The sequence below is a fragment of the Crinia signifera genome, chromosome 1 (assembly GCF_055691185.1).
Source record: "Crinia signifera chromosome 1, ASM5569118v1, whole genome shotgun sequence".
Taxonomy (NCBI): Eukaryota; Metazoa; Chordata; class Amphibia; order Anura; family Myobatrachidae; genus Crinia; species Crinia signifera.
In genome coordinates, this window is record NC_139217.1 from 367,323,514 (window position 1) to 367,345,025 (window position 21,512).

General features: G+C 43.4%; 1 protein-coding gene across 2 annotated transcripts in view; it reads right to left on the reverse strand.

Moving 5' to 3' along the window:
- The window catches only part of GLT1D1 (glycosyltransferase 1 domain containing 1), a 116,805-nt gene that overhangs the window by 71,661 nt on the left and 23,632 nt on the right, over positions 1 to 21,512 (reverse strand). For both annotated transcript variants that reach the window (XR_014444700.1, XM_083150553.1), the window contains exons 4-5: positions 11,539 to 11,590; positions 10,842 to 10,878 (exon numbers count right to left, since the gene is read on the reverse strand). Coding sequence is in view for 1 of the 2 variants with exons in the window: in XM_083150553.1 (XP_083006679.1) it covers positions 10,842 to 10,878; positions 11,539 to 11,590 (89 nt within the window). In the remaining variant the exon portion in view is untranslated. The remainder of the gene's footprint in view (positions 1 to 10,841; positions 10,879 to 11,538; positions 11,591 to 21,512) is intronic.

The window sequence follows — 21,512 nt, forward strand, 5'->3', positions numbered from 1 at the left end:
TTAGCAGGTTTTAAATATTTCTTGTGCATAAACGGTGGAAGTGTGAAGAACCAGTAAAGACATTGGTGTGACCCAGGACAAGGGCATGGAATCTAACATGACAGGAGTCTTCACCAAGAACCGCTGCAAGGAGGTATGGACTGGTGGAGGTTCCTGGTGAAGACTTCCATCATGCGGCCCCTTTGCCCGGGTTCACTAATTGGAGTTACTCTGGGAAGAACTATTGTAGGTAGACAAACTGAATGGAAGAAAGGCAAAGTCCTAATAACTATGGCCCTTATTCTGATCGGTGTGGCCGGAGCCGATTATGCGGCCAGGACCGTGCGTGCGAAACCCCGCCTTCCATACGGATCGCCAATTCCGTCCGTATGCGGTAAGAAGCTGTCCGAACGGACCGCACGTGTATTTTTCACGGAATACGCCTCCTCCATCTAAGGGAACCTCCCCCATCATTCGATGGTCGCAGACCATCGAATGCAGGACCGAGTGCTCCACCAGCTCCCGCAACCTCAGACCACACGGACATTTTTCCGTGCAAAAGCAGAGATCTGGGCGGGCAGCAGACACAAAACATCGGCAGACCGAACGCACGCGGATATATCCGCACTGATCAGAATAAGGGCCTATGTGACTGAAGAATAATATTTCCAGAATAATTAAATTGCATAGTTTGCAGTTGAAGACTATAATTCCAGAATAGTAACTGGACTAAGAGGACTGGCGTTGAAGACTGAAAAATATAATCTCCAGGAAGTAACCGGATTGACCAGACTGGAGCTAAAGACTGAAGATATAATTCCAGAGGAGTAACCGGATTGATTGAACGGGAGTTGATTCAGAACTGATAGGAGCATAGGACAATGCTGCAGATAAGCTGAAGGATAGTCTTTCACTGGCATTAGAGCCCTGTGGAGTAAACATTTTTATACTCCCTGGTGTGTGTCTGGTGGCATTTTAATATATAAATTCTTATCTTTGTAAATTTATACATAAAAGTTAAACCAGTCAGAGATGTAGTCATTTTAAAGCATTAGCAGTAGTTAAAAAAGGGGGTTTAGGTGTTCCAGTTGGCAGACTAAGGTTAGGTATCATTGGGAAAAAAAGGGGAGAACAGAAACTAAGATGCTTATCTTGAAAAAGTATAGAGGACTATCTGAGACATGTTAATGCTTCTATTCGGAGACAGAACCAGAAGTGATTTGACTGGACAAGCTGCACCTTTGTTTCATTTAGCCATCCATGAACTGCAGCACAGGGAATCACTCAGTACTCAGGTCATCCTCAAGAACTTTGGCCCTCATTTGGGTTGACTCGGTAAGCTGCAAAGATCGCAGCATACAGAGTCCCAGAGAGCCCGTCCGCTGTAAAGGGCCCCCCACCGCCGTATCCCCTCACAACCATGTGAGAGGGATGTTTTATGAAAACCCATCTCCACGCATAGAGCAGCAGCAGGAGAAATCATTCAATGGTCGACGAATATCAAAAGACTTCTCCTGGGCTTGCAAATATGTCAGCCACCCACCCCCGGCACTATGCATCCAGCCTGCATTTGCATGGGAACGCAGAGCATTTTTATGGGGACGCCCATGAAACTCAGGGCGTTCTCATGCCCCAGCGCTGCTACCGCCCCAAGAAGCGCCCGCTCAGAAGCCCTGTACATGTGTATATGAAGTATGTGCATGCGCAGAGGCTTACCATCGGTCCCCCATGCGAACATGCGGGGGACTAATGGAACCAGAATGAGGGCCTTTATCCACTACTGGTGCACTTTGAAATCTCACTTTTTATGAACCTGTTACTACTATTTTAAATACCTGATCTTTATCAATTATATAAATAAATATTTTTAAAGAAACTCGTTACATTCCCAAAAGATCAACCTACATCAAATGGGATGCGAACAAAAAGTAAATCAATCTATGAATACGTAACAGAAAGCAAATAAAGTGTGATTTCCTGTGAACGGTTAACATCATATTGTTTATATATAACCGCACCATTAGGATTAAAAAAAGATACCTTAATGTGAATGCAGCGCAGAAAGCTAAAGTTAGCCCCTCACACACTAGATGATAAGCTATATGAACGATAACATTTACCATATCGTCAGAGCTCAAGGCCGAATGATATCATGCATACAAACTGAACAATGTTGTTAACGATATCATTCAGTGACGTAATGTCACTGAATGATATCGTTAACAATATTGTTCAGTTTGCTCCTAACATGCATCATTGTCTGTAGTCAACATTCAGCAAGCAGCACAGACTACGGGGGTCAGTAACGACCCATAACAGTGGGCATTGTTAACAATATCGAGCATACACAATGTGATATTACAAACAATGGGGCAGATGAATTAATCCTTAACAAGAGATAAATGCAAGTGTGATAAAGAGAGATAAACGTCCAGCCAATCATCTCCTAACTACTATGTTACAGCCTGTGTTTGAAAAAAGTCAGTAAGGAGCTGATTGGCTGGATGTTTATCTCTCTTTATCACCCTTGCATTTATCTCTTGTTAAGGCTTAATACATCTGCCCCAATATCGATTAGAAGGACCAAAATAAACAATATAGCTTTTAATATAGTTTTAGAGTGTATGGGGGCCTAAGTGATATTGAACCTGAAAAGGAAAAACACCAAGATTTAAGATCTCTACAAGCACATTTCTTTTATTTCTAAATAGGGGAACACTTAGGGGTAAATTTACTAAAATGGGAGCTCAAATGGGATTAACATGGGATAATGCCACCCATAGCAACCAATCACATTTTATCTATCTATGCTAAATAATTAGTAGAATATGATTGGTTGCTATGGGTAACATCCCATCTTCCTTTAATGTAGCACTGGTTGCTTTCAACATATTATTGTTCAGTAACAGCAGGCTGTCTGGCCCTCAGAGTCTCCGGGTTGTGCACAGCTCCACTGATTAGCACTGAAGAGCCATACCAAAATGTAGCTGTGGATAGCACTAAGCAGGGTTAGCTGGCATACAGCTTACACAGGAGTCCAGCAAAATAGTCAGCAAAACTGACTGGTACTTGAAACATTAACAATGCACAAGAGACAAAGGATTGTGCTAAGTAGTATGACTAAAGGCCCCCATACACTATGCGATTTTTGGCCGATTTCACCCGATTTCGGCCCTTTGGGCCGATAAATCGGGTGAAATCGGCAGGAAATCGCATGTGTTTGACATCTGATCTGATGCGCGGTCCCGTGCACATCAGATCGGATCAGGGCGTCAGACCTGCAGAACATAAGATGCATGGGCATATCGCGGGTGCTTATGCACCCATGATGTATCAGATCCGATATATCTATAGGTTTGTACCCTCCTCCCACCCCCCGCAGCACGTGTACGTCACCGTAAACGGCTGCCGGAGGGAAGCCGCCGCAGTGTCCTGTCAGGCTGTCACAAATGTAGTGACAGCACTGAGCGGTAAAAGAAGTGCTCCGTCGCCTCCCGTGTCTGTGTGCACACAGTGTGCAGCCGCGCGCCGTCACGAGGTCTCTCCGGCTGCTGAGTGCATGGGTGGATTTAGGAGGGGGGGGCACCCGGGCACACATTCCTGACACACATTCCCCCCCCCCTCCCCCTAACAGGGACAGCCACCGCCGGGACTGTAATATGCGCAGATAGCCGGGCAGACAGAGAGCCGGGGGCTGGCCGGCTGTATTCACAGTGCTGCATGTTCCAGACTCCCGGTTCCAGGCTATTGAAATCTCGCGCCATAGGTGACGATTTTGTGGGTGCTTGAGGGCCCGAGCACCCACGGAAATTGATGAGCACCCACCGGCTCAGCAGCGGCCCACCTGCCCATGTCCCACTGCACTCCCCCTCCCTAGTCGCTGGCACAGGTACTGTGTGGGCATTTATGTACCTGCACTGTGGGGGAATATATGTATTTGGCACTGTGGGGGCATTTATGTATTTGGCACTGTGAAGGGAATTTTTGTACCTGCACTGTGTGGGCATTTATGTATTTGGCACTGTTGCAATAATTTGAATATTGGAGACAACTTTGTTGCATAATATAAATCAGTGTTATTTTGTGGCCACGCCCCTTTCCCATTATGACACTCCCCTATATTTTTGGCTTGAGCAGTGGCGCGAAATTTGAAATAGCCGGGAGTCCGGAACATGCAGCACTGTGAATACAGCCGGGCAGCCCCCGGCTCTCTGTCTGCCCGGCTGTCAGCACATATTACAGTCCTTCCCGGCAGCGGCAGCTGTCATTGAAAATACTGCATATATTGGGCACAGCAATGTTCCTCTATCAGAGGATCTAACACTATATATGTCAGAGCATACTAGTTACAGTCCACGGTGGCGGCTGTCCCTGTTGGGGGGTGGTGGGAGCATATATTCCCCCTTGGCAACTAGCATTTATGGTACTCTTTATCTAGAAGGGCGCCCATCGCGGCCATCGAATGCACTAAAAAATCGGGTGCGATGCGACCGACGCGATGCCTGCGATTTCCCATAGGGAACAATGTTAAATGTCTCAATTGACCCGATTTTCCTGTTCAATGCCTCAATTGACCCGATTTTTCCATAGGAAACAATGTTAAATGGGCCACAGAGGCCAAATAGGCACCCTGAAGTGTGAAATGGCCCCCACAATTGTTAACGCCACCCCACGATCAACATGATCCTCGCGATTTTTTACTAACGATGCCCACGATCAAAATCGTGGGCGCCGTTCTAGGTAAAGAGTACCGCATTTATTTATTCCTACATGGCAACAACCATGTAACCCCCATAGTAATGACTATGTAACCCCCATTTCAACGGGCATGTAATCCCGCATGGCAACGACCATGTAATCCCAGATGGCAATGAAAATGGAACCCCTGGCAACAAGCATGTAGGTAAGCAGCATTTATGTTGCACAATTTATAATTGGCATAATACATAATGGACATTATGGTGTGTGGCTTAACATGTAATGGGCATTACGGTGTAAATTTTTGCTGCGCAGCTTCGGAGCGCAATTTCCATGTTTGTGGAGTTTGTTGTGCATTTTTTCTCAATCCATTGTGTGTGTGACTTGTCTCAATCCGTGTGGCCCTATTGTGAAATTTTCTCCGCACTCGATGCTGTGGCTGCCTCCTGCCCTGCCTAGTGCCTTCTGCAGCGCATCGGGCTCGCAAGCCCTAAAAAGTACACAATCAGCATGCGATATGGCTTCCGATGTGCACTATATCGGCAACTTCGGAAGACATATCGCACCGTGTGTACACACCATGAGAATTGAATGTGATTTACCTGGGATAAAATTCACTGTGTATTGTAGTATATGTGATTACCAGCACAATGTATTTATGACAGATTACCAGAAAATCCTGTGGTAAAAAACAGGGGATGTGGGCTCATAGGGACAGCCTAGGATCAGGGACTCCGCTGATGGCTCAGGGCCGCTAGGCAGTGTGGTGTTGTAAATCACATGACATTGCATCAGATAAATCACATGTGATTTATCGGACACAAATTGGATGTATAAAACAGCACATCAAGTGTCAAATTGTATGTAGGCCTCCTGGGAAGCTGCTGGGGAAGTTCAAGGGAAATCAGATGCAATTTACAGGTCAGATAAATCTTACTAGTGTATGGGGGGCCTTAAGGATAGAACTCCCTGAACTGTGTGACAATCTCTGGAGAGTGCTTACTGGAACTAGGTGGCAGGATACAACAGAGGTTTAACTGGCAATGAGTAGTGGCCCGTGAGAGACTTATATAGGGTGCCCTGGCTGCTGATAGGACACTGGAGACATGTGCAGCATATGCCCTACCATGCAATTAATTTCGCAAACTTCATGATTTGTTTTGCTCTTTTTAATTCACTTGCCCTCACTTAATAAAGATTGATTTATAGACTTGTGTATTTTTCGAAAAAAAATTTTTAGATAATTTATATACACATTAATAAATATAGGATAACTATTAGAACCAAGAAACACATTGTTTTTGTTTTTATATGTATTCGTTCAGGGCTGGGAAAATCTCAGGAGCCAGATACTCAATGCTCAAAAATAAATAAATGTTGGCACCTGGCTTTTGGGAGTCATTTCCTAGGACCTCACATGTTCACTGGGTCCTTATAAAAAGCTGCTGATTGGATTCTGAAATCTATGTTCCTATATTCATCCTAGGCTATAAATTGCCTAATTTGGCAACAATGTCCTTCCAGGGAAAAGGGTTTGTAGGAGATTGACGTAATTTCTCGGCTGGAGAATGAGAATTGTCGCAATGAATGATACGATGCTTGGAGAAAATTGGAACCTAAAGGCAATATAAAGAGTATTTTACAACAGCAAAATTTTATGTCCTGTAAACTCTAAATATATAACACATATATACACACACACTATAATATATATGTGAATGTGCCACCATCAGCCAAGAAAGCACTTATAAGTGACACTATAACAGCTGGTTATACAGATTTTTTAGAAAGCATTTTTCATTAAAACTTCTCTTTATTAAAATAATTTATTTTCCAAGATCTTTTTGCAGCCTGATAACATCCAGTGGATCAGATATTTTTCAAATAATGATCAACAGAAACAATTGTAAGAAGAATAAGAACCACGGGCACGGCCAAAGCTGCTGTACTGTGAGTGTGTAGGTCTCCCTAATATAAAAATGATCAAAGAAAAAAGGATGTACAGCACTAGGGAACTGAAGAATGTACACTAGCACTGTTAGAAATATTTATATGACATGTATTAATGAAATAAAACACATTATAAATGAATATTCTCACAATCATAAAAATACAATACTATAATGTTTAAAAATAATTAATGGGATTGAGAGATAAATATCTCTTGGGCTGATACGGTGACTCCACAAGATGGACAATGTTATAATTCACTGCACCAGCACATAATAGTTACCTATCAGAGACAGAGGGGTGTTTGGGGTCTCCTTATGGAATAAGCTGCATGGGTTTCGGTCAAGTCCCGGATAATTGCCCAGTAGGTCCAGGTGTTCAGAGCATATGGTTGTAGGCAGTCCTTTTGGTATGGGTATACAAATTGACTTGCTGGACCAGATTGTGGAGCTGCGCCAAGGCAGGCAGACAGAAATACATGAGCAGATCATGGAGCTGCATCAGTTAAAGACCCTTTGGACTTACCTGTGCCCTGCATGCAGCTTCAGTTTATATCTGTGTATATTCTAGTGTCACTATTAGTGACTAATATGCTTGCGGGTCCTGTCCTTTAGCGTTTCGTCATCAAGACTTCATCAGGGGTGATGATCAATTATGTGGGGATACTCCAAATCCGTGGACACTCTCCAAAAAGCTGTAAGACTTGCAGCTGTCCGCGTGTCCACGGATTTGGAGATTTACCTGCGATTTATCTGTTCTGAGCCCAACAGGATCAGTTGCCAAAACCCAACACTAATTACGCGATTTTTTTGCCCACTCTACATTGGATACCAGTGAATATTTTTTATGTTATAAGAAGTCCAAGAGGACCCACACTTTGCACTCAGTGGAATACGGTACCCTGGTATCCCCACATAATTTATCATCACCCCTGATGAAGTCTTGATGACTAAACGCGTCAGACTTTTTGTTGATCATTATTTGAAAATATCTGAACCACTGGATGTTATCAGGCTGCAAAAAGATCTTGTAAAATAAAATATTTTAATAAAGAACAGTGTATGCCCCTTTGTATTGCAGATGCAGGGAATAGATATCCACAAGCTGGCCATACTCTAGGGGATTTACATGCGATATGGTCTCTTGCATTTGTGATTGCACCAATCAATCTCATAAGAAGCATCCAAAAAAGGGACAGCACTTCCACATGAGGTGAATGTGGAAGATCCAATCTAGGATTTAAAGCAGTAGCAGGGATAGTGAGATCCAGTTTGGGTTTTCCTAAGATGTTTTGTGAATCATTGTCTGCTAATTATCCACACCTGTTATTTCCTATTACACGTTTGTCCAGAGCTTAGGGCCAGTGTTCCCAATGCCTGTTAGCAGCTGGGCTACAGGCCAGGGGGAATGTAGGGATTACGTTAGGGATTCTGGGCAATTGTGAAGCATGTGTGTTTCCTGCTGAAACCTGCCGCTGCTGTTAGCTGGGAACGGTCATGCTGTAACCCAAGAACTGCCAAGCTGTTATCCTGGTATGCTGTCTGTCTACATCAGGGATGGGCAACACCGGCCCTCCAGATGTTAATGAACTACACATCCCAGGATGCTTTGCATTAGTTTTGCTATGTGGCCATGCTGAAACTGATGCAAGGCATGCTGGGATGTGTAGTTCATCAACATCTGGAGGGCCGGTGTTGCCCAGCCCTGGTCTACATGCTACAAATAAAAAAAAACAGATTTGTTTCAAACCAATCTGTGTGATTCCTTCTCACAATATATATAAAAAGCAATAACAACCTTAAATGCAGACCTCTTTTATGTATTGCTTATATCTGAATTCCATAAATTCCACAGCTATTCACTACAATCCTTTAGGAAAAGCCTCATTGTCAATGATAAGCTAGATCTATTCCATCACCTGTGTCCATTACGTTCTTGGCTCCTCAACAGGATGACTAACATTATTATCTAAGCTGCACTCACAAACATCATAAAGAACTTAATTCACTCAATTCCTTTATCCAAATATATTACAGATTAATGGCCACTATGCTTGTCATTTCTATAGGCACTGTGGGCTAATGCACTGTATATAGAGGTAACCAAAATGTTTAATGCCAAATAGCATAATACCTGGGAGGTAATGAATCTGTGCTTTGTCAAAGCAAGAACCCTCTGCAATTACAATAGATATTATACAGCCACCATTTCATGTATAAACAGAGGACATTGTCCTACAGTATTTGCTGCATTATAAATAATTCACTTTTTACTATTTGGACTATAATTACTTCCCCAAGCACGTTTCCTTTTATTTGATAGGTCTAGAATATATGATTTCTCTTTACACTTACAGCATGCATAACTGAGAAAACTCAGGTTTGTTGTATTGATGTTTCATACGTTTTAGCTCCACGGGATGTAATTTCCTGATTCCAGGACACCACATACTGTATTGATTTGACTTCATTCCATTATATTTTAAGAATATCATAAATACATTTTCATTAATTTGAAATGTATCTTTTAAACCAAACCTTCTGCAAAGTAGTATTTTGGTAGCCCTATACATGGCAGATGAGACAACATACTGTAATATATGTTCATGCGATCTTGCAGTGTCCCCCATGTGTTTTCATTAACACAGCCTTACACAATCCAGTGTATACAATTGTCCAGGTACTTTATTGCTGCAAGTTTATTTCAAACAGGTAGAACTTGATGGATGAAAGTCTTTAGTCAACCTTACCTATTATGTTACCATATCGTTTATGAAACCGCTATATAATATTATTGTTTATCTGGGAGTTCCAAGAAAAACCATGAGTGATATCATCTAGGAGACTGAACTGCAGATGGTTCTGGACATAGGACCAGTGACAGTTTCCTGGTCCTATCTGCTGCTGGAGCCCATCTCCTCAGGGTTCACGGCCCTGTGTTTTTAGAAATGCTGTTCTGCCTTGCACCGATAATGTATGGACTGACTCCACCTGACACGAATGCACCATTGTGTCATCTTCAACTACTCCAGCCAGTCTCTTCTGATTTCTCACAATAACAAGGCTTTTTTGCATACACATACAAGGTAAAGGTTTTTGCTGTGTGTATACTTATCTGTAAACTACCACATAGATCAGCAGTTTATGAGATATGCAAACTACCCTGACACCATCATTTCCCGGACAAGGTCACTTAAATCAATTTTTACCCATTCTGCTGTTTGGTCTGACTACAAATTAAACTTCTTAACAATGGGCCTCATTGAAACCATTGATCTCTGCTGTGTGAATTTGCACAGAGGCCGATTATCGATACACTGCACATGCATCTGTAGTGTTCATTCCAGCACCCGCCATCTTTGAAAACCCATGCAGTTCCTCTTCCCTGCCTGGGGTGTCGCTGTCTGCTGTGGTGTTTCTAGAACAAGTCTGGTTTGCATATCAGTGCTGATATACAGACCAGACTATGCTAGAAGCACTACAGCAGATAGCGACACCCCAGGCAGGGAAGAGGAACTGCAACCTACATCTGGTACGCAATTCTGGGGCGTGATGCCTTTTAGAAAAGATATCCTGCCAATTTTTTTCCTTCGCTAGCCATTCACCAAGTAATTGAAAGGAGGCTGGTACCTGGGTAACCGGCCATTTAGTGGGAGTGTCAAAAAAAGCGCAGACATGACAGAAAAACTGCTAGGCATGCCCAAGCGTTTTCATCGCACCCAATGAGTAAGTCCCTGGCTACTAAGTGGAAAAATCATTTGATGTGAAGTCTTCTGTAGCCATACACATCTATCCATAACAGAGAGGACATTAATTCACAAGGCAGGATTTCACTATAGTGGGGCAGCATTTACCTGTTCGCTGGCCATTGCTAATTTGCTCAGCAGCGACCAGGTCTGAATTAGTCCTGATGTCTGCATGGTTTATGCACAGAGTTGCTTCCACGATTGGCTGACTGCTATTTGTATGAAGGAGTGACTGTGCAAGTGTACTGTACCAAATATAGTAAACCATCCATTGGATGTACTGGAACAAAACAATTGAGAACTACTGTTAAACTAAGTTATACCCGAAACGCTTTCTGACCATATTGATAGGCATTTTTGAAAAGCATGAAATGCAATTGTTATTTTCAGAACTAAAAAAAATAATAAAGCATCCACATTCCCTCATTACATACGCAGTGTCACATTTAATATAACTATAAAATCTTACCTTGAGATTGAATGTGTATTTTATATTTTGCTTCTGGCTAAGAAATAATGAAAGAGGAAAAAAGTCTTACTACAGAGCGGAAACATCAGACAGCCAACATACACTCAGAGACAAACGTAATTATTATTTTTTCCGCCCATAAGAAAGTCTAACTGAAAATATCAATGTTTCATGAGGATTCTGGCAGCCGCACCAGCTGGCCAGAAAACATTCAAGTTTTAGTCTTCAGCAGGAATACGCGGTAATATAAACTAAAATATTTCAAATGGCTTCGAGACGATACTTATCTACTTGAACCAAGGCTGCAGACAGACATCATGTAGACCGGGGATGGGAAACCGGCGGCCCTCCAGCTGTTGTTGAACTGCAGATCCCAGCATGCCCTGCTACAGTTTTGCTATTTGGCCATACTAAAACTGTTACAGGGAATGCTGGGATGTGTAGTTCAACAATAGCTGGAGGGTCGAAGGTACCCCATCCCTGATGTAGACCATGAGACATTTCCCCATGGTTTCAATGTTAAGAAATTGAGACTATGCAGTCTTCAGGGTGTTCTATCTATAATATCTGTTTTCCACCTAAAGTCCTGGGTCTGACCTGAGATACAATATATCTACACAAGTAAAAGTGCTGGCCCAAATCCGCCCTGTACTTGGATGTCAAAAAAAAAAAAAAAAAAAAGAGAGCAGTGTCATACCCAGTGTTTTGCTGCAAGGTCTTTCATCTTGTACGTGAATGCCACTGCAAACCTGTAAAACAAATTGATTGATCACTACAATAAAGCATTAACTTTGTTGCCATAATACAGGACAGCATTAGAAGACACTATCAAACTTATTCCGTGTATGTTTTAAGGCCCCTCGCACACAAATCCCGCCCAGGACCTTCCCTGGGCAGGATCGCATGTGATATATTGTATCCTTTCGCATATAATACATATTGCATGCGATCCCAGCCAAGTTAGCCTGGTTCGGATGCATTTCAACAGATCGCTTCAGCAGTAGGTGTGACTCACAGGCTCTGTTGCTATGCGCACGGGAACACGGATCGCATTGGACCAATCACATGCAATTTGGACGCTTTTAATTGTGAAAACTGGCACAAATCGCATGTGAATTGCCTAGTGTATGGCCAGCTTTACAGTAGTGAATCTTTAAATGTAGTTTCAAGTATCTTTAAATTTAGTTACAAGTATTTCATAAAATAGAAGCTGGAGGAACACAAGAATCACTAGGATTTCTTATGTCAAAAAGATCATCTGTCTTGAGCAGGATAGATATTAAAGGTATTCTGAGAGAAATCCCCCCCCCCCCCCCCCCTCAAATACCCATTTTCTTATGATAGCTACAGTGCCCCTACTTTAAGAAATGCATGCATTTCTTTTTATGACCGCATTAGAGTTGGCCTAAAAATTTTCATGCCACAACATGGGTGGTGGTAATATAGCCCTTAGTGAACACATATTCTTGCATAGTGTCCTAATGTCTGAATGTCCTAATACTGCATGTTTTACCCATTTCAAGTTCATGCCAAATAAAGTTGTAAGAAAAATGTAATGAAAGTAAAAATAAATAAAAAAAAAACATAAAAAATGGTCCCCTGTAATTGTTACATATTATTATCATCATTATCATTTCTAAAAAAGCACCAAAGAGTTTCTACATCATCGTACAAGGGGTAAATATCGAAACACAGATGAACAAAGCAGAGATGCAATACACAGAAGTAAGAACAAAGCAGAGAAAGTACAAAAACATCACTCAGTCATTGATAAGAGGGGCGTACAAGACTACAAAATGATATGGTACAATAACAGAATAAAACTTAAGAGAAGCGACTTCAAACAAATTGCATAGTAGGTTGAACAATTCAGCCGAAGACATTGAAGACTGGCAATGCAGACATGAACAAAACAGTAAAGAAGAATAAGTGCAAGTAAAAGCTTAAATAAATGCACAAACAGAACGAATGGTGAGGGATTATTGAACAGACAGTGATAGAGAAGAGAGTATATGACTGTGCATTCAGGGCAGATTAACAGGTGGACTGGATGTTAATAAAGCTTTGGCGAAGATGAGGATTGGGTGGCATAGTCCTAATGTTGAGGCCCAGGTAAGAAATATACTGTACTGACTGGCAAGGTCTATTCTTATAGCCGGCAAACACACAGACACAGGCAGCTTACTGCTGCCAACATTTTCATATTAAATATTGTAGCCTTTATAGAAACCTCCTTGCATGTTAAGCAGCATACAGTCTATTCTATTTATATGTATACACATTTATTAATTAGTGCAGCAGGTCAGGGAATCTTGAATTCACTAGAAGACACCAGATAATAGCAACGACAAATGATGAGTTTGACAGGGCATATCTGCCCGTCAGAAACCCTATATACAGTAGTATGAACATATAATGATGCTGAAGACATCTCTGGGCCTAGTGTGCTGCCATGCAGCCAGGTATTTAGCATGTTTCATGGTGGTTCTCATGTCAATGGTGCATGAGCGCTACTATCTTGATTCCTATGAGCTGACACACCATTATTGAATCACAAGACACTTAAGCTGGGTACACATATGTACAATCGTCGGGCCGTTCTTCCGATCTGCGGACGAACGGCCGTTCGATTGTATATATGTGTACGCTGTCCCGATACCTTCGTTGCGATCGATAAACGGCCAAAAACGCTCTTGGCCGTCCACGGTCGGTCGGTCGCAGGTTCTTTGCTGCTTAATATTCTTCCGACAGGACGGCTCCATATCGAAAGAAAAGTGACATGTGTACGCACGTTCGATCGATATGCAGCCCGTTCCTGCGATCATTCCTCCCAAAAGCAGCACGCCCATGTGGGTGTTGACTAGCTGCGTCATCCCTCCATCAGCGCAGCATGTAAACAACAGGAAGTCTTCTCCCCCGTACTTTCCGCGCCATGCTGTTAAAGAATATTCGTTGTGTGTGCATTCCTTTTGAAATAAATAATCGTTGTGTGTGCATTCCTGGCAGATATAGTTATAGAAGATAGATATATAGATAGATAGATAGATAGATAGATAGATAGATAGATAGATAGATAGATAGATAGATATGTGATGTTCATTGTTCTGCATAAACACTTAACATTTATTAAGAAATACTGACAAAAAATACTGTGAACACTTTGTTTATTTGGGTGGTCGGACCTGAACAGAGTATCACATACAGGTGCTTGCGTGAAGGTGTAGCAGGAACGCCCACCCACCCAAAAAACATAAAAACACATTTGAACATGGTGGTGTATGTAGTGGAAAGCGGTCCCACGGCAGCAACGCATCACATGGGAACATCCCGGCCTGCTCACATGTGATGCATTGCTGCCGTGGGACTGCTTGCCATGACATAAGTGCCACGTGTGAAGGTGTAGCAGGAACGCCCACCCACCCAAAAAACATAAAAACACATTTGAACATGGTGGTGTATGTAGTGGAAAGCGGTCCCACGGCAGCAACGCATCACATGGGAACATCCCGGCCTGCTCACATGTGATGCATTGCTGCCGTGGGACTGCTTGCCATGACATAAGTGCCATGTGTGAAGGTGTAGCAGGAACGCCCACCCACCCAAAAAACATAAAAACACATTTGAACATGGTGGTGTATGTAGTGGAAAGCGGTCCCACGGCAGCAACGCATCACATGGGAACATCCCGGCCTGCTCACATGTGATGCATTGCTGCCGTGGGACTGCTTGCCATGACATAAGTGCCACGTGTGAAGGTGTAGCAGGAACGCCCACCCACCCAAAAAACATAAAAACACATTTGAACATGGTGGTGTATGTAGTGGAAAGCGGTCCCACGGCAGCAACGCATCACATGGGAACATCCCGGCCTGCTCACATGTGATGCATTGCTGCCGTGGGACTGCTTGCCATGACATAAGTGCCATGTGTGAAGGTGTAGCAGGAACGCCCACCCACCCAAAAAACATAAAAACACATTTGAACATGGTGGTGTATGTAGTGGAAAGCGGTCCCACGGCAGCAACGCATCACATGGGAAATAAGGTGGAGTCCTCAAAGCGGTCTGGGGCAGGGGCAGACCAAGTCTATGTGCCCAGGCTGTGGTACTACGACCTGCTGGCCTTCACGGTGGACCAGGAGCTGCCCAGGGATTCGGTCAGCAACACTGCAAGGAACCAGCCTGCCCCCTCCACCTCCGCGTGCAACCAAGAGCTTTCTGATGACACCATTTGCGGCACAGTAAGTAGACGGATTTTATTTTAAATTTTTTTTTTTAAACCAGATAAATATAACAGCAAGTACAGTATAAAAATTGTGAACATGTAAAATGAAAAGGGGGGGTATCGCCCCCTGCAACTGACCTCTCTGTTGGGCACAACAGAGAGGTCAGTTGCAGGGGGCGATACCCCCCCTTTTGGTTATACATCGTCAATTTGACCTTCTCTGTGGCCCTAATTCTGGTTCTTCTCAGTGGTGGAGGTATACTGTTATCCGCCTGAGAACACAGTGATCAATATTCAGACATCGCAAGTGCATTTACCACATTTTTTGTATTTGGAACTTTTGGTTGGCATTGGTAATCCCTGGTATCTACACTGTTGTAGTCTTTCTGGCGCGGATTATTGTAATATTTTTTTGTTGTCTAAAATTAACGAAATATCATTCTGCCAATCCACAGCGCCAACACCAATAAAATACTGCATGTATTCATCCCTGGTTAATTTAGCACGCATAGATGCATTTCTGGTATTTAAATTAGTATTTGGTATGTCTGGTATCTAAATAATTAGTTTCCAAAGATGCCAGTCATAACGCCTCTTCAACTAGCTCACTTTCATCCATGGCAGCAACATGGTGGTGTGTGGGCTGCGTTCTTCTGCGTAGATATAAAAATATATGGAAGTCTTAAAAATCGATAGTGATACATCATCTTGTTTTGTTACAGCCATCGCTATTTGCCGAGGAGGAATCTTCGGCATCGCTGGAGGTGGCATCACAGCTGCCTTCACCGGCCCTCTGCTCCACCCCCACACCAACCGCCACGACCAGCGCTGAACCTCTAGCAAGCGCTCAAACTACAGCAGAAGCACCATCAAGAAGAGGGCGCAAAAGGCCGAGGCAGACTCCAGATGCTGCGGACGTGGCAACCACCAAGATCCTGGAGTCTGCCAACAGATTGATGACCATGGAGGAGGATGATGCGGACCGGGTGGGGAGTGTATTGGCTGACAATTTGCGAAAGTTGGACCCGGCTACAAGGGTGGAGGTAGAGCGCATATTTTATGAGACGCTGTACTGGGCCCGTGTGGGGACTCTGTCCCGGCACACACGGCTCACCGATGAGACCCCTCTGCCTAGGGTTGAATTTCAACCCATCAGCCCAGCTCCTATACCCCAACAAGCGGTATTTCACCCGGTGCAATATCCCCAGTACCAACATTTCCAGCCACCAACTGGGCAAAGGCAGCACCAACCGGCAACGTCGGCTAATACGCTCCCACCAGGTCCACCTGGTGGCCCCTTCCAGAGTTTAGTGGAAAGTCCATCTCCCTCCCAACCACCGATGGATACAGGGGATTATGGGGTGGGACAAGTTTACCACCATATGTAAATATTTTATATAGTTTATTTAAGTGCATTATTGTTTTAATAATATAGTTTAAATATTTTTATGTTTAAGTATTTCTTTATTATTTATTTACTTGTTATTTATGTTATATTTGTTATAAGTTTATAAGTTAATAATTTATATAAAAATTAAAAATTCTCTAATCTAGTTGGTGTCCGTGTGAAAATATCATTTACCATGCAGGGTGACTATAGGGCACAGATATACATATGGGGTACATGCATATTGTTTCAATATTTACCTTCATGTATTGCTCCTGGAGACTGTACAAAAGTACCAGGAGAAATTGGCATAGAAATAGGTGTGGTGGAGCAACTACTTGCTAGTACATAAACACCGGTACTGGGTACAGTCTGCACTCCCGGTGTCGTGGCATTGTGCCCTCCAGGAATGCCTGGCACCTGAGTATTACCACTCACTTGCCGTGATTCGGCCTCCACCTCCCCCTCCTTGCTGCAAGAAGACGCAGAGGACAACTTGTGCGGAACTGTGAGTATACAAATTTTATTGGCAAAATATTGATTAGTACACACCAAAAAACAATATATTTACAATGACAAAAACGTATATTTTCAAGCAATCATGTCATTCTGCCACTCCACAGCCCCAACACCATTGAAATAATTCAAGTACTCGTCTCTTGACAACTTTGCTTGCGTTGATGCATTTCTGGTGTTTAAATTATTTGCCAAAGCTGTCAGACCAATAGGCTCGTCAACAACTTGGCTGTCGTCCACTGTAGCCCCCAGTTGTTGTGTGTGCACCGCTTTTCTGCGCATGTAGTTGTGCAGCACACAACAGGCCAGCACCACTTTGTCAATCTTATCTAGGCGCAGATTGATGGCACTGTGAAAAATTCTGAATTTATTACTCAGAATCCCAAACGCATTTTCAACCACTCGCCTGGCACGTGACAGGCGATAGTTAAAAATGCGCCGTTCCCTGTTCAGTGCCCTTTGTGGGTAGGGTTTAAGGACATTAGGGTGCAATGCAAAGGCCTCATCCGCCACAAAAACAAAGTTCAAACCGTGCTCATTTTCAGTCCGCTCTGGCAGATTCAGTTCATTTTCTTTCAGTTTGTCATGGAAAAATGTATTCTCCAGGGCTCCTCCATCTGAAACTCTACCATTTTTCCCAATGTCCACAAATACAAACTCGTATCGAGCATTAGCGATGGCCATTAGAACAATGCTGAAGAACCCCTTATAGTTATAATAAAAAGAGCCACTCTTTGCAGGGGGCATGATTCTGACGTGTTTGCCATCGATAGCTCCACCACAATTAGGGAAATTCCAAAGATCACGGAAATCACGTGCAATATTTTGCCACTCCTCCTTGGTCGATGGAAACTGCAATATAAAAGTATATGCGTATTAATAATCTGTTGGGTTGATTTTAGACCCATCAGCCCTCCCCAATTGCAGCCTCAAAGCTATTACCCGCCTTATCAAAATGACCCCCCACCCACTGGTGTAAAAGATTAAATTAACAGGCATTGTAAAGATATACATATAGGGTACAGGTATGTGCACAGCTATACATATGGGGGACATGTATGTAATTTCCATATTTACCTTCATGTATTTGTCCTGTAGAACTTGGACGATGGCATCACAGGTGTCTGGTATTATCAACCCCAGCGCTTGAGATGATATTGCGGTGGTGAATCTCAGGCCGGCAAGGGTCCTGCCTGTTGCCAGGTAACGCAGCGTTGCCACCAGTCTCTGCTCTGCAGAAATAGGCCTCCTGAAATAGGTGTCCTCTCTCTCTATTAAAGGGGTAACCAGTGTCAGCAGCTCCATGAAGGTAGCGTCATCCATACGGAGATAATTCCTGAAATCATCAGGATTGTTCTCCCGTATCTCCTGTAGCAATGGCATGTGGGAGAAGGTGTCTCTCCTCAGAAGCCAGTTTCTGGTCCAGCAGCTCCGATTCTTGGTCCTTTTTCTTTTTTTAATAGCCTGCAATCTAATGGCCATAGCAGCCAAAATGCACGCACGAGCCTTCCTTCTCCTCAAGCTCATAATTAAAAAGGCCCAAATGCACCGATAGACGAACGAACGTACGTATATCCTGTACAGCTAGCAATGGATCTGAATAGTCACGGCTCTATTCACTGTACTACACGAACGATTCTTTGTTCCGTGATCACGCCTCGTTTTGGTATGCTCTTTTAAATCCAGCCCATTATGATAATGTTGTGTACATTTTTATCGTGCGAATAGCCAGAACGGGAGAGTGTGTACGGTGGTACAATCTTTTTCTTGCGATTGTTTGGACGGGTGTACATCGGACGTCGCAAGTAAAATTGTACATATGTGTACGCGCAGATCGGTCGTATGTTTCGGACGGCCGAACGTGTATTCGGTCGATCGAACGGTCGCAAGAAAAATGAAATTGTACATATGTGTACCCAGCTTTAGGGATGAGCTGATTCTAGCACCCTGAAAGGTTAGAAGTTGCCCATTTGAAGGCTATTCTGGAGTGCAGAGACGTTCCAGAGCAACTTCTGACCTACTCCTGCTTATGTCTGCTATTCATGGGCCTGTCCCGGTTCCTAGTATATTCCTGTTTGCTGTTCCTGACTCCAGTCTGCTGGAATCCATATCCAATAAATGCTGGGAATTCCAAACTACAAATACCAGCATTCATTCTACGCAGTGCACTTGAATCTGCTATCACTAGAATCCTTTCAACACCGTGCATGCTCCAGCATCTATTCCACATAGTCTACTGCAGTCGGTTTGCTTTAATATTCAGTCATCTTGGTGCATTCAGTCGGCAACTATCAGAACCTATTCATATTGTGCCTTAATCAAATACTCTCTGCAACTTCCACTTGCAAGTGCCCAACTCTCTGCAACCTCCACTTGCACGTGCCTACTTTAACTATATGTAGTGCCCTTACTGTTATGATCCAGGGAGTAATTTCGATACCTGAGTGCCAACTCACTTGGACTAATGTGGCTATCCTTAAGGCTGACTATTGGCTCCCTATGGCAGGTGGCCGTGGACTGCAGGATGCTAGGCTTCGCCTGTAGCCGCCGCGGCTGAAAGGGCGAGTTTGGCCCCCCAAGCTCCGGTGCAGCCAGGTGTTAGGTGGTGACAAGTCCACGACGACTGCCAAGGATGACTCCAAGAGGAAGATCTAACTAAACTAAGGAACCCCAGCTACAAAGGATAACGCTAACATACAAATCCTGGCGGTACACTTGTATGGGTAAATAAACACAGAAAACCGGTAAAGTAAATATAGCGACTCTGTCGCAACCAAAACCATAACCAAGCGACCTTGTCGCAAACCAAGAAGTTGTTCCTTTCACAACTTCCAAGGGGTAGAACCAACCAAACAGGAGGAATAATGCCCGACCACTGCTAGGGCAACTGACATGCAGATATAAACCACCAAACTGCAGCTAAGAGCCTACTCACGACACCGGACAATAAGATGGAGGATGGTTGTCTCAGATGTAGCAAGTCCGCAGGCTCACACACACAGGAAGGGAGGTAGTAGCAGCACGTCCCAGGACCTATCCTGCATAAGGCACAGGATGACTATCACCGGTATCTGGGAAACTTCCCAGACTCCTTAAATGAAGGAGCCCGGCCAATCAGAGTGGTGTCAGGAGTCCAGCCCCTAGCCACTAATGAAACACAGCTGAGCGAGGGCGCCAATATGAAAACGTCCTGGCTGCTTAATAACAGCCAGAACTGACAGCCGCACTGCTAGGCAACCGGCCGGGAGTTCCTGAACTCCCGGAAGCCGCGTGCCGGACTGGTTGCTAGGCAACCCTGGAAGTCTGGCGCACAGACGTCGCCACACAGCGCGAGGGCCCGGCTGCCCTCCTACTGCCCAGGTGTCGGGGGACCTCTACACCAGGTACCGGACGCCGGGGATCCCATGCGGTCGCCGGACCTGCGCTAGTCCGTGCACCCATGGATCCCCGGGTCCTAACACTTACATCAGTTCTAGCACCATATAGGACTGTGTGTGTGCTTTTAACAGTCCATACATCCCTACCCTTGGTTCTCAGTCTTCTGCACATGAGAAGGAACCACAGTAGGCCTTCACGGCTTTCTACATTTTTTAATGACCCAAACTCGAACCTAAAATCCCAAAGACCAGACCATTTCAAGTCAATTTAAACTTTTCTGAAATTGCAATATGTGAGAATATATAGATACAATTAAGTTTATTTTTGTATAATTTAAAATCTTATACAAAACCTTAATATCTACAGGTACAACATGTTAGCAGACAAAATGTTGACATATTGTGTATGTCAACTTTATAAAATATTAACACTGGAAAAATGTCAACATTTTCAAAATGTTGACAAATACCAAATGTCACCATCCAATTTTAAGCCTAATCCTAAATTTGAACCTCGGAAAATTTAAACTGTTGACATTTTGACAGTATAGACATCTGATATGTTGACATTTTAGCTCTATCCATTTTAACATTCAACATTATGGTGTCGATGCAGCTTTACCTGTTGGAATACATCTTAAAAAGGGGACCAAGAACTCCTCCAGCATTTTTTTCTCTGTCAATAGCAATCGCATACGCAAGACAAAAGGCTGAGCATGCACAGAAAAAACATCTGTCACTGCGGTAGTGTAGCATGTATGTACAAGCGTACAGAATAAGTTATCGGGTACTTCAGATACCAGTTAGTGGTACATTTTTCCTTAAAACTGTGATAAGATTATAAAATAAGATTATCTTAATAAATGGATTACTCATCACAGTCTCCATAGTAAACTGAGGCTGCAATGACCAAATAAGACTGCAAGAATAAACTTTGATAAGATAAGTTCCCATAATGAGGTCACAATGCTTTAGAAGTCAAAAATAGAATTACTTATTTACTACTTATACTCAATGCCTAGAGTAAATGCACATGGTGTTTAGTTTAGTAGCGGTCACTCCTACTGTATAAATATCCTTACTGGTATCTTTAGAATCTAGTTATACCAGAAAAACCAGCTACCCTCCACTAATAACAAGATAGTGGACAATTTACTGTAGTTGTGAA